Consider the following 15158-nt stretch of genomic DNA (forward strand, 5'->3'; position numbering starts at 1 on the left):
TGGCGAACCTATGGCATGCATGCCCAAAAGAGCATGTGGAATTCAGAGCATCACAAAAAAATTGAGTTAACTATTGAACAGTTTTCTTCAAGATCTGTCAAGTTCAGAAAATTGGAAGAAACTGCAAAATTCATTAAGTTGGCAGACAGTGTAAAACTAGCTGAACTGAACTTGAAAATGTTTCAGTAGATTGACCTAGAGGATTTTGAGATGCAATTGATTGATTTTCAGAGAAGCTCAATTTGGAGGCAAAAATCTATCGACGTCAGAGCAAATTTAGAAAATATTGAAATGGAATGATTAATGATGGGATTAGCAAAGAAAACTGCAGAAAACGATGTATTAAAAGTTTGGAATTCCATTCCTGAAACTTTTGTCCGTTTAAAAAATCTGGCAACAGCACTGCTAACAATTTTCTCATCAACATATTCTTGTGAGTCATTGTTCTCAGTGACGAAGTTTGTTAAGTCTAGTCACAGGAGTAGTCTGAAAGATGAAACTAGTGCTGCGTGCATAGCTCTAAAAGTTACAAAGTATAAGCCTGATGTAAACTATCTGTCATCAATGATGCAGCAACAGAAGTCTCACTGATGTTTTATATTTATAATATAAGAGAGGTTTATCATTTTATATTAAATTTGTTCTGTAAGCTAAAAGTTACATTTTTGTTATGATTTTATTTTAATACCTTTATTAAAGCATCTTTGAAATAATGTCTTTTATTTCATTCTTTTTTTGGTAATGCTTTTGGCAAGTAAAATATGTATGAGAAAAATAAACAATACAGTAGAACGTTATTATCCAAACCAATTGGGACCAATTAGTTCAGTTAATCAAATAGTTTGGATAATCAAACATACACGAGAATGCCCAGTTTATACAAAACAAAGTGTAATTAGGCCTACAATTAAATTATTGTACACAAAGTATTTTGAAATGTGAAGTATTATAAAAACAATTGATTTAGAGCAGAGACTCCCAAGCTTTATCGGTGCATGACATCCTTAGTGTCCCAGTAATTTTTTCAGGGCATCCCTAGGCCAAAAGAAATACCTAACACAGTGGTTTTTGACCTTTTAATACCTATATAATAATTTTATTCTTTATATAGAGGTACTGCCGACCGGGCTAGCCAGGTGGGTAAAGTGCCTCCCTGGCAACCCAAAGGTCGCGGGTTCAAATCCTGCCTTGGGCTTGAATCAGAGTAAAATGCAAAACTTTTGGAGGTGCATTATGGTCACAGAAGCCGATGTGCCAACAACTAACAAAAAAAAAAATAAAAAAATAGAGGTACTAAATAAAGATCAATTATAGATCACCACAAAATTAAAAATATACAGTACAATGGATACTGTACACCTTTTTATAATGAAATAAATGTATAAATTTAAAAAAATAATAATAACTTTAAGTAACTTAAACCCAAATTACACGGCACCCCAAGAATGTTGTTGCGGCGCCCTAGTGTGCTGCGGCATCCCAGTTGAAAACCACTGATTTAGAGAATCGTTTGTAAATAATAACCAAACCGTTTTGAAGAAACAATGTATATTATATTTATTTTGAACTTACCTAACTGTTTTACATGGTTTCAACTATAAACTAAACTTTTTTTTACATAAACAGAAATAAACAAACACAAGTAATTGCACACAAAGAAGAGTATAATGAATCTTGGGAAGGTTTATTTTTGAAAATATGTAATCTTGAATTTTACTTTGAACCATGCAAGATTGTCTTTATTTTGCAGCAAGGTCTCTCATCCTCTTTAATAGCAGTATTTCCATAGAACTTCATTGAAACTGTTACTCACTCCATACCATTGCAGTTTCTAGTGCAGTGAAGGTCTTGAGTGAGCCTTCAAATACATTAAGCGGCAGGAGTAATATTTCAGCATAACCAGTGCACTAAAAGTAGATACCATAATTTTTTGGGGAGTGACAGTGGTTTGGATAATTGATGTCCTACTGTACTTTGCAAAATTCTGAGTGGCATGCAAGGTTAGTTTTTTTAAAATATTTACCCAATTTTGGCATGCACCCTTAAAAAGGTTCGCCACCCCTGATCTAGTGCTTATTTGCTCTTTTAGACATGAAAATATGCATATTTTATAATTTGAAAACATAATTAATCTGGTAACTGAGAATGTTTAAGACAAAAACAAGTTGAACTAATATTCTGAATAAAACATTTTTATTTTGTATGGCCAATAAATTAACTTAATTTTTATTGTATGCAAAAGTGTTTTCTTTAACTTTTCAAAAGTTATTTTATTTAATTCTGATACTCAATATTCTTAACTGTTCTTATACTTAGGATTATTAAAATATAACTAGTTTAAAATATGGATTTTCTGGGTATTAAATTAATGCTCCTGTTGAACTAATATTCTGAATATAAATTACAACAAATTTAACGGAAAATTCCTGTAATTTGTTCTCGTTCTTTTATACTAATAAATAAATTTTTTTAATGAAGTTAAATTTGTCACTTAAAATATAATTAAATTTCAACTTTACAGTTCCTGGTTTTTTTATGATTTTTTGATTTTACATGTTTTTTTATCATTGTTCATACAGGACTTTCAATGGTAATCCCATATGAATGATGCTAAATTTTATTTGCTATTTTGTTTCCAGTATTTACTGTATCTGTCATTTTGTGCTGAGTCCCTTGTTTCATTAAAATTATGATAAAAATGAAATTGTGAAAAAGCCCTTCAGGTTATAGCACTATACCAGCCTGTGTGCAGAGCATACAAATAATATTTTGTTGAGAACTACTGTACCTTGTCTATAGCACTGTATTTTGAAGCCATCACTCTAATGGCAAGATGACTCAATGTTTCATATCAAGAGCTAAAGATCTGTGTCTGAAGAATCCTGATTCATGTAAGAATTAATTTAAACAAAGTCCATATCTTAGTGTCTGTTTTCTTCATGTTGTCAGCCCAATTAAATGAGTATCATGGGGTTTAAGGGAATAAGATGAACTGCAAGCACTTTCTCTAAGGGAAGCATAGCAAAGAAATAAACTACATGCCTTCTACTGATATTCTGGACTATTAATTAGCTTCTCACCCCCTGATGTGACTGCATTAGGTTTCTTTCTTTTTCATTATCAAAAAATTGGTATTTATTGGAAAATATTAAAAAAAAATTATTATTAGTAAAGAAGCAAGGTGTTTTTTCAATACAGATCTTGAAATAGCTTGAGAGAAGGATGTTATTTTGCATTATGTTCTTCTGTCTTTGCTCACTGGGCATACTAATGTTCCTCCAGTAAGTGACAGAGACTCAACTAGTGTCCCCAAGTGTATATAATGATGAGCTTGGGTCCTGGTACAATGTTCATTTATTTAGTCCACAATGTCTTAATGGAAAAATTAATAAATGGAAATAAATGGAAAAATGATGCAAGGAAACAAGCTTATACAGCATCACAAAAAAAAAAAAAAAAAAAATTCTTCCATTTCATTTGCCCATTCCCTTTAGTAATTTGTTCAATCCTTGCAAAATTTATTAAAATGACCCATTTCCACAAGACCAGGTGGAAGTTTATTCTAACAATCAATTACACTCTGGCTGAAAGCAAATTTTCATACATCTTTCATGAAACCATCCTCTTCTGATTTAAATTTTATGCCCCGTATGTATTGTCTGAGAAAGAGTAAGGATGCGGTCAACATTTAATTTGCTTAATCTATATAAAGCCTTAAATACTTCAAGTATTCTTGCAGATGCCCACTTTACACTACAGTTTACAAAATTCAGTCTTCCCTGGTAAGAGCACATTTTTGTTCCCCTCACTAATCTCTATACTCTTCTCTGTATCCATTCAAATGATCTATATCTTTGCTAAAATGGGGAATCCAAATCCATAGGCAGTACTCAGGATATGGCATATCCATTGCTTAATATAACAGGATAATCACATGTTCTGTCTCTTTTCCTTTTGAATTCCCATGATCTCAACACCCTGGTGCAGCTGCACCAAAAGGATAATGCATCACTGGTCGCCAGACAATAAAGAGAAAAAAACATAACATAGAATAGCATTCTTTTTGAATAGAACTGTTATTTCCTTGGGATTTATGCTGTTTTGTGGTCTGTTCCAAAGCATAAAATTGAAATGTATTTTTGAAGAAGAGATATCTTCAATAACAAAGGATATTCAAGTATAAATTAACAGGTTCTTCAATTATCTTTATGGCAATATTATACTCATTAATACAATTATTATAACCTTTTTGTTCCACTTGTGATGCTTGTTCCATATATGCTATCAACTTTCAAAGGTTCATGTAACCCTGTTGTTTACTAAGTCCCATTGTATAAGGCAACTGTAAGATTGCACTTTTAACATCGTGTCCAAGCATGGGGACTGCAACTAAAAATGTCCAGAGATGAGCAGCCTGGTTTGTGAGACCTGTAAAAGGGAATTTTTTTTGAGGAAAGACTTTAAATATGTTGTCTGGAGAGCTGGAAAAACAGGCACCTTGAGGAGGAGTGTAGACTCCTCAAGACCCCTTTCAGAGACCTGTAGAATCATTAAAGTCTACAGGTCTCTGAAAGTGGATAGTAAAATGAAAGAAGTTGAAATTTTCACTATTATAAATGATTCCAGAACTAGCAGTCAAAAATTAAAATTATAGGGAAAAAGATTTAGACTAGATTATAGGAAGGTTTCTTTTAGGCTGGAAGCTTTTTTAATCACAGGAATAAATTACGTCCATGGATAGTTGAGACTAATTATTGGGGAGTACAATGTGTACAGAAAGGATAGGAAGCTGACTTTTGCTGTTAATCAAGAAAAACGTAAAATCAAAAGAAGTGCATCCAGTTGATATAGATGAACAGTGCACTGTTGAGTCAATTTGGTGTAACATAAGCACTGCAAAAGCAAAAATAAGAGTAGGAGTGTGTTATAGGCCTAATGACTTTAATGAGTACAATGAACAATTGTACAGAGAAATAGAGTGGGCTAGTAAATCAGAATGTCTTATAATAGGGGATTTTAACTTCCCAGATATTGACTGGAACTTGTGGGTACACTAGTAAGACTTTTGTGAATTTATTGGATGATTGTTTTTTCAAACAGCATGTTAGAGAGGCAACCAAAGAGGGTAATACTCTTGATCTGGTTATCAGCAGTGATCATTCATGTATTAAGAATTTGCAGATAAAGAACAAACTAGGTGGCAGTGGTCACAGTGTACTGATGTGGGATTTACTTAAAGATATAATTACCATCAGGGGTAAAGGAAAGGGATGTTGCTTCCGTAAAGATGAGTACAGTGGTCTCAAACAGTTTTTAAATTCTGTACAGTGGGATCAACTGATGATGTTACCAACAGCAAATTCTAAGTGGGATGCATTCAAGGAATTAATCGTGGAAGCTACTAAAAGTTTCATAACTATTAAGAAATATTGTTCAAGGTTTAGGCCTAAATGGTTATCAAATTAACTAATGAGACTCGTAAATTTAGCAAATTTGGGCAGATGGGCTGAGAAGTGGCAACTGAAGTTTAACCTTGACAAATGCAAAGTACTGCATATGTATAGAAGTAACCCCAGAGAAACATACCAACTGTGTGGTACTACACTTAAGGTGGAAGAAAAATGAAAAAGACCTGGGAGTAATTGTACAGTCAGATATGAAGTTTTCTGAGCAATGCAGACAGGCTGCCAAGGCAGGTCATGGAGTTTTGTCAATGATATATAGGAATTTTGCTAGCAGGGAAAAGGAGGTGATTGTCCCTCTGTATAAGGCAGGACATGTCTTAAGTACTGTACACAGGTCTGGAGGCCTCATTTTAGGAAGGATGTAGATTTGCTTGAGCGTGTACAGAGAAGGGCAACATGATTAGGGAGGGGAATGAAGGGGAAACTTAAGCTTCTTATCAAGAGAGGCTTAAGTTTTGAAGATTGCAATGGCTAGAGACTAGGCACCTGCGTGGTGATCTGATTGAGGTGTATAAGGCCTTGAATGGGTTGAGCACACTGAATTCTGATGGGATTCTTCCACTTGTTCAGATTACGAACCTACGGGGGCATAAATTCAAATTAAGGAAAGACAGATGTAGAATAGATGTGCGGAAATTTGCCTTTAGCCAGCGGGGTGGTAAATTGCTGGAACAAACTTCCATATGTCATTGTGGAAGTTGATAGGTTAAATAAATTTAAGGAGGAACTGAAGAAACATTTATAGGGAATGGTTGTGTGAATTTTTTTTGGCTGATGCTGCATAAGCTCATACACTTGCTTTCTTGCATCACATGCCACTACTACTACTAACAGCTTGGAAAAATTTATTTTATTTATTTATTTATTTTTTATTCATTTTTGGCTAGTGAAGCAAAAGCCTGTGGCTTTCTTGCACTATATAGCAAATACTAAGTTAAAACCTGAAGCTACAGAAATATTGTAATATTTTTTGCTTTTAAATATTGCTTGAATTTTATAAATAATTAACAAGTCTTCCCCACCTCCACCACTTTCCTCAGACTCATGCTATTTGGTTTCTGTTCTCAGAGAGAGAATTTGTTTCTTAGTGTACTGGTGCTTCATGTCAAGGACATGAAGTACTAGTGTACTGAGTAAATGGTTGCAAACCTTGTGGATGAATGTAAGCCACATTTTTAACTTGATGCATATTTTCCTTTATTACGAGTCTAGTAGACTTAGTAGTACTGGTTTCTATGCTAGTTGGTTTCTTTTTCCAGAGGTACAATTTTTCTCTGTGAATTGGTGGATCATATCTTTATGAATGAATGTAATCCGTCCACAAACTTTGATGCATTTTGCATTTGATGAAATTTTATGGATTTTCCATTTTCTTAGTAATATGTATTATTTCAGAAATATTTTGTAGGATTCCCAACTTAATACAATAATTATTTTTGTTTTTAACTGGTACATAGCGAACTACACATGTTCCAAAGCAATTTTTTGCACAGAAATAACAGTGCAAGATAGATAAAATCTTTGGATCCTTCAAGTTCAACTAAGATATTTCTACAAGATTTCATTTGATTTTTCTCCATTTGCAATCAGAAATCACAACAGTGCTGTTCTGGCTTCTTTCAGAGGTGCTGCTATTTATTTAATAGCAAGCTATTTCTATGAGATTTGATTTTTCTCCATTTGCAGTTAGAAATCACAACAATGCTGTTTTGGCAGTAATTATACAAATATAATTATTATTATGATTATTATTATTAGATATATGGTGCAAGGAAGCCTGAGGCTTATGCTGCATCAGCCAAAAAAAAAAAAAAAAAAATTCTGAATTACCCAGAGAGAGAGAGAAGTAGAAGGGAATCACCAAGAAAGAGAAGAATGATGATATCCAGCTCAGGACCCTGGGTGTGCCAAGCCCATACTCACCAGATGTGAGCCCCTGGGGTTGCAGAAACCATGTGCAAAAATGATTTTTTTTTTTTTGGTATTGCAATGGTTTCATCTGATAGCAAATGATCTCTCAAGAGGATGTTCACTTCAGTCTTCAGTGTTTATCATGTGAGTTTTGTGAGACATTATTTACAAAACTTGATCTTCTGTTCTCATGTTTCCAAGAAGTGTGAACAGCACAATAAACATGCAGAAAAAATACTTTACATCAATTTGTTTAGTTAGCTGAAAAAATTCTATCACCCATACAGCAAGAGTTCTGTAAGAATAAAGAATGAATTTTTTTTAAAAAATGAAACAGAATGATTTAAAAAAAAAAAACATTGTAAGCATCAATGATACTTTTACAATGCTTTAAACAACTGTTAAACATTTCAAGAAAAATTGAGACTATTCATAAACAGCCACAAAAAATGAACTTATACTGCCACTTAGGCTCTCACAAATTGAAAATTTAAAAAATTAACTACTAACAATATGAAGATTATAATTTATATTTAGAGTCTTTATATTTTGACTCAGTTAAAAAAAAAATAAAATCATGAAATAGTCAAAAATAGAAAGACTGTAATGTGTGTGTTTACTCTTGGGGTTCACCCAGAACCTAATGTGCCTATTAAGGAAACTTTTTGAAGTATGAGTCTTCAAGGGTTGTTAGTCCTTATTATTTATTTTTCTTTTTGAAAATAGTATGGGGATCAGAGGGAAGAGGGGAAATGATGTTGCTACTGACACTAGAAAATGAAGCACATTCAGAAATTTTGAACTTATGTAATAAGAGATTCCAATTGTTCTTTCAGAACACAAAAATCTATAAAAATAAGTAGCAGATAATGCTTCCTTGTACTACTACTCATTTGACAAAATTATATATATTTGAGTTATCATACACATAAAAAACAAAACAAACAACCAACCAAAAAATAGCCCACAGCTATAATGCTTGGCATATGCATGATTGAAATATCAGGTTTAGAAATCAAATTAATATGATGAAATGGCCACCTAGCTAATATAAGTGAAAATAAATCGTGACAATAATGACAGTTTTAAAAGCCACATAACAAAAAAAAAAAAAAAAAAAGTTTCAAAATGTTTATAGAATTATGCATACATAAATACAACTGTGATGTTTTTTTTTAAAAAAGAGTGAGATCAAGAAACTTATTTTTTGTTTGGGATTAAATAACTATGGCTCATCATCAATTAGATGTCTAATAATTATGAGTTGTGAATTAATATGGCAAAGTCTCTTCTAACAAACAGAGTACAAAATTACTTTAGTGGTCTAATCACATTAAATGATAAAAATTTTCACTTTGACTGAAAAGTTTGCACAAGTGATCTTGAGTTCTCAAATAGCTGTTTTAAGTAATTCTTAAAAACAATTGACAAAAAATTATCAATCATACAAACATTTAATGTTAATAGCTATCAAAACTGCTAAGTTATGCACATGCTTTTTAGGTGTGTATATATATATATATATATATCTCTCACACACACACACACACATACATATTTATTTATTTACACATACAAACACACAGAAATATATACATATATATAAATATATATATAGACAAAAACATGTGCAAATTTGGAACTGCAATATTTAATTTCTGAAATATCGCTTTTTTCTATTGTCCTGTTATTCAGAAACTATGCATCTGATTCAAAAATACTTTCAAATTAATTAAAATAAGTGGGCAGTGAATGACTTCAACTGTCAGTTCTCAAGAACAACACAGTAGATGATGATGAAAGTTTACTGCTTTTCTGTACTAGGTGGCATCTGAGTTTTCTTATTCACTTTTGGAGGACTTGACTGGGAAGGCAAATCTGTGTGGGAGCCTACTAAAGTTATGGATTTGAACATTGGAGCACTTCCATATGAATCAATACTGCTTTTCAGATCTGACAGTGAATTTTCAACCTAAAGGAAAAAAAAAAAAATTATATGTTAAAAATAATTAAGAATCACATTACTGCAATTAATCTACAGTAATGTGATCCTTGATAGCATAACATAAAAATAATTTCAATTAGTCTATTTTAATCAAAATAATCAGATATACAGAAATTCATCGTAATAGAGACGGGAGATGATGCCTTGCAAACCTCCACATTAAACACTAAAGCATTTTTTTTTTTCTTTTTTTTTTTTTGTAATTTCATGCAGTAACCTGTAATCCCTATCTGAGTATAAAAAGAAAAATTTTAAAAATTAATATTATTGCCATATTTTCTCAACCACACCATACACTTTTTTATAAAAACAAAACAAAACAAAACAAAGACTTCCATATAGATCCAAAGTAATGAACCTTTTGAGGAACTCACTCTATTCTTAAAGCATTTGAAGGAAAATTTTAGCTTGTCTTCACCTATATCGACCTATATTGGAAGGTTTTCGATAGTGTAGGTATGCCTACTCTTCTCACATTACTAGAAACATTCTAGCCATGGCTTTTACTACACCATCCAAAAAAAAAAAAAAATAAAATAATAATAATACATTAATTAAAAATAATAATAAATAAAATAAACTACCTATCTGATTCCCTCCTGACATATATACCTAATTAGCTGACTTCTGAATTTCCCTAAACTGCCACTACCCAAATACGGAGGATGCGGATAGGTCAGGGAATGACCACCACATATCCCCGGAGCAATATGGCCTTAGTTGCTAATGCTCCTAAAAACAAAAACAACAAACAAGCACCCATGGAGGCAATTTACTCTAGTAAGTAAAACCTCACTAGGTAAAAGAAAACTTCCTGCAATCCAATCTAAACTGCTTTCCCCATAATTTGAATTTATGGTCCCTAGTTCTGGAATCACTTATAACATTTCATCCTCACCATTTTACTTTCTCCTCTCAGTATCTCATACACCGAAATTAGGTTTCATCTAGGGTGCCTCTGTAGCCAGGTGGGCAGGAGCAGCAGTGCGTAGCACACCCTTCTTGATTAGACCGGGGTTCGAGCCCGTGACCACCATATACGGAGGATGTGGAAAGGTCAGGGAATGACCATCGCGTATCCCTGGAGCAATATGGCCTTAGTTGCTAATGCTCCTAAAAAAACAAAGAACAGGTTTCATCTAAGGTGATCAGTTATCAAGTACTGTAACCCACATAATCAAAATATTTCCTGATATGGATGCCATTTTGCTGATCTCACAACACACACTGCTCATCTTTGATTATTTCAGGAAACTATCATTTTCTAGGTGCAGTCTTACAATTGCCTTTTACAGTAGGATTATCCTATCTCTACAAGAAAACGCATGAGTGATCATCAATAGAGCACCATGGACCTTCCTCACTATTTACGCTGCTCCAAGAATTTCATGTCCAGCAATATTGTAACTCCCGAATCTCTTTCTTCCTCTACTGTTTTTAGTTCAATCCCACCAAGTGTATAAGTTATTTTGGGGTTACTATTTCCAAAGCGTAAGACCTTGCATTTTGCTGACCATTCCTGGAGTCTGTCTAAATCATCCTAAAGTAGTTGTTTGTTTGTTTGTTTGTTATTTGGTTTTTAGGAGCATTAGCAACTAAGGCCATATTGCTCCGGGAATATGCGGTGGTCATTCCCTGACCTTTCCGCATCCTCCGTATTTGGTGGTGATGGGCTCGAACCCCGGTCTAATCAAGAAGCGTGTGCTACGCACTGCTGCTCCTTCCCACCTGGCTATGGAGATGCCCCTAAAGTAGTAGTGCTTGGCACTGATCAACAACTCCTCTAGTGATCTCAACTTCATCTGCAAATTTTGACATCACACCTACCTGTTTGTTGATGTCATTTAAGAAAATCAAAAGCAACAGTGGTCCCAGTACCAATCCTTGGGGAATCCACTTCTTATGTCAGTCCAATTCTGAAAAGTAACGATTAATCACAAGCCTATTTTCCTACCCTGCAGCCATCCTTGTTCATCTAAGGATTTTCCCAAGATTTCAATATGTGAGTGAGCTTATACTGTAATCACTTATATGGAACTGAGATGGAATCTATCCAGTTATAACAGAGAAGGCAGCAAGGGAAGTAAGAAAACCCTTAGCCATAATTATGAGAGTATCCAGCATCCTTAGAGTCAGGGGAGGTCCCCATGAACTGCAGATGTGTAAATGTATCCTCAATTCACAAAGGGGGATTCAAAGGTGACACAAATAATTATAGACCTGTTAGTTTAACTTGTGTTCCAGGGAAAATAATGGAGTCACTGGTTCAATAGGTGATACAGGATCACCTAGACAAGACAGCAGTAATAGTTCAGACACAGAATGGGTTGGTTAAGAGGAAGTCTTCTCTGACCAATTTGATTGGATACTATGATGTGGTCACAAAGAAACTGGATACAAAAAATAATTTTGACATCATATACTTGGATTTCAGGAAAGCTTTTGATACTGTTGCACATGGAAGACTGCTATACAAATTGGAGCGGTATGGCATTAAGAGGAAGTTACTGCAAAGGGTTCAGTGCTGGGCCCATTGTTGTTTTGTGTATTTATCAATGATATCGATGAAGGTATATCAGGCATAATGTCCAAGTTTGCAGATGATACAAAGGTTGGCTGGTTGTTAATGACAGTAAAGATAGTATGCTACTGCAACAGGATCTAGAAAAGTTAGACAGATGGCCTGAGAAGTGTCAACTGAAGTTTAACATTGACAAATGCAAAGTACTCTATATGGGTAGTAGTAATGAAAACGAAATGTACCAGCTGTGTGGTACTACACTCAGGGAGGTGGAGAATGAAGAAGACCTGGGGGTAATTGTGCAGTCAGATATGAAGTTCTCTGAGCAATGCAGACGGGCTACCAGAGCAGGTCAAGGAGTTTTGTCAATGATATATAGGAATTTTGCTAACAGAGACAAGGAGGTGATTATCCCTTTGTATAAGGCAATGGTCGGGCCACACCTTGAGTGCTGCATACAGGCCTGGAGGCCTCATTTTAGGAAGGATGTAGAGTTGTTTTAACGAGTACAAAGAAGGGCAACAAGATTGCCGAGGGGAACAAAGGCATGCTCTTACCAAGAAAGGCTTAATTTCTGCAAATTGCTGTGCCTGGAGAGTAGGCAACTGCTAGGTGATCTGATTGAGGTGTATAAGGCCTTGAATGGGTTGAGCAAGCTGAATGCTGATGGGATTCTTCCTCTTGCTCAGATTAAGAACCTGAGGGGGGGGCATAGATTCAAATTGAGGAAAGACAGTTGTAGAATAGATGTGTGGAAGTTTGCTTTAGCCAACAGATTGCTGGAACAGACTTCCCTTTGTTTTTGTGGAAGTTGATAGCTGAAATAAATTTAAGGCTGAAGTAGGCAAACATTTGGAGTGACTGGATGGATGAAATGGGACAGTTTTTTTGGCTGATGTTGTATAAGCTTGCTTTCTTGCATCATATGCCTCATATTTAGCTAATGCTAAATATTTTACTGAAATCCAAGTAAACGATGTTTAAATTCCAGTAATCACATAACTACAGCCCTGAAAGAAAAGATAATTACCATCTGGTCAAAGATGGAATACTTATTGCTGAATACGCATATCGAATGCGAGAAGGCTGCGGCCAAATAGAGGCTTATATGGAGGTATGAGGAAACCAAATGCAACAGTGCCCTCATTCGTACACAGATGCACTGAGGACTGCTACCAAGCCGAGTAATGAGGCCTCTGGCCTGACAACCAAAAGAAAAATATTATTAAAACCCCAAATTTAGTTATCCTAAAACCTATTGACAACCAAGAAATTAAGTCTAGCGAGGAAGTCAAGAATACAGTCGTCAATAAACTGAAAGAGCAATTTAAAACTACGAGAATTAAATCAATCAAGAAAACCCGAAATGTTGGGGCACTGATCGAAACTGAAACATCAAAAGAAATAGAAGACATCATAAAAAATCTTGCCATCTCAATACTTGGCCTTACTGCAGAACAACTGAAGAAAAAAGGTCCCTCAATAGTTATATTTTATGTCAGCAAGGACTCCACACCTATGCAAATCACCGAGGAACTATATAGGAAGGCCTCGCATAATGCAAGTTCGATTAACGCGAATTTCAGTTAACGCTATTTGAAAAATTATACCACTTTTCACTTTACATGATGCAAATTTCCAGTTAACGCGATCTTTTTTTTTTTTTTTTTTATGTGATAGTTGAAAAAGATTTGAATCGTGCGTTAAGCTTACCGCGAGTAGTACGGTCAATAAACAAATGTTTGCCTGCTACCCGCCTCGGTGCGTTCCATTGGAAGAAGACGTGTTACTTGTTTGTCTCCTGCTAATAAAGTCAATGCACACTTGCATAAAAATTTGAATTTTTAAATGAGCCAGATGAAAATGTTACCGCAAAGGAGATAATGGTAAAAGAATTAGATTAAATCTTTCGTATCGCATAGAACCTCAAACAAAAGGTTTGAGGTTCTCTGCGATATTTATTTCGCCAGTGCCCAGAGAAGATTGTTGTCGGCTATCGGAAATTGATTGATGAAAAGAGAAAGTCAACACTGTTCAAATATTTCCACAACAGTCACTTCTTCATTGTGTATTTTATGTCAGAGGTTCCCAAACTTTCTCGGTTCATGGCGCTCTTAGCGTCTCAGTAATTTTTTCAAGGCGTACTCAGACCAAAAGAAATACCTAACAGTTCCGCTTAGTAGTTAGGTCCAAACAACTTAATAAGAAATGAAACTGTGAACTACCTCGAGCTAGTAGTTTGCGCGGCGTCCGACAGATGTCGAGTATCGCTGTGTTAACCTCGAAAATTTAAAATATTCCGCGGCACGCAGTTTGGGAACCGCTGTTTTATGCAATAAACATTTAATTCCATAATTATTTTCATTATCTTTTACATTGTATACAGTTAAAAAGTTATTTAAAAGGTATTTTTAAAATTCTTTATGGACATTCCAGAAGGTCAAGGACCAATTATAATTTTCCCTATTGGTTATTATATTCGATTAACACATTTCCGTTTTGCGCGATGCACTCGTGGGACGATTAATCGCGTTAATCGAGGTCCCCCTGTACTACCGTAACCTGCAAGCGCCTCACCCTGACTCGACTCCAGAAGAGCTTATTAAGCCAAAATTTCATAAAAAGTCTAAGTCAGATAATAATGTCAACTGGGTGGTGGAATTAAACCCCCCAGCTTGGAATACAATAAAAAATCAAGATAGAATATATACAGACTGGAGCAGCCATCATTTTAAAGAACAGATGGCCTGTCCCAAAGTGTTTCAACTGCTGCAGGTTTGGCCACACCACACACACACCTGCACTCAGGCTGAGTCAATCTGTGGGCACTGTGCCCAGAAGGGACATCAATATAAGGACTGCCCCAACAAAACCAGTGAGCCTGTCGGTGCAAACTGAAAAAGCTCAAAACTTTCTCGTAATCACTCAATAAGAGACAACAGTTGACCAGTTTATCTAAGCATAACAAAGTAGAACCGATTATGGGCCTACACCTTAAACAGTTCAACACCCAACAATTCAAATTCATCCAACTTAATGTGCAGCGGGCCAAGGTAGTTCCAGACAAGCTAAAAGTAATTATAAATGAGGAAAATATCAACATCATGATCTTTCGAGAACCTTATACCCATGCCAAGCAGGTGCGGGGTTACCCACTTGCATACAAAATAATCCAAGCAGATAATGAAACTCCCTGGACAGCAATTGTAGTCAGGAACCCAGAACTCACCACCACCACCAAAATATCAAATCTCTA

The 15158-nt window shown here is 34.9% G+C and overlaps 1 protein-coding gene across 1 annotated transcript in view; it reads right to left on the reverse strand.

The window, feature by feature from the left end:
- Window positions 1–9114: 9114 nt before the first annotated feature.
- The window catches only part of LOC150080194 (protein Aster-B-like), a gene marked incomplete in the record, with an annotated part of 482184 nt that continues 476140 nt past the window's right edge, over window positions 9115–15158 (reverse strand). The window contains 1 exon segment of the mRNA XM_090380640.1: window positions 9115–9348. Within this exon segment, the coding sequence (XP_090236766.1) occupies window positions 9181–9348 (168 nt within the window).

The sequence above is a fragment of the Mastigoproctus giganteus genome, chromosome 9, assembly GCF_048544385.1.
Source record: "Mastigoproctus giganteus isolate SK-2022 chromosome 9, ASM4854438v1, whole genome shotgun sequence".
Classification (NCBI taxonomy): Eukaryota; Metazoa; Arthropoda; class Arachnida; order Uropygi; family Thelyphonidae; genus Mastigoproctus; species Mastigoproctus giganteus.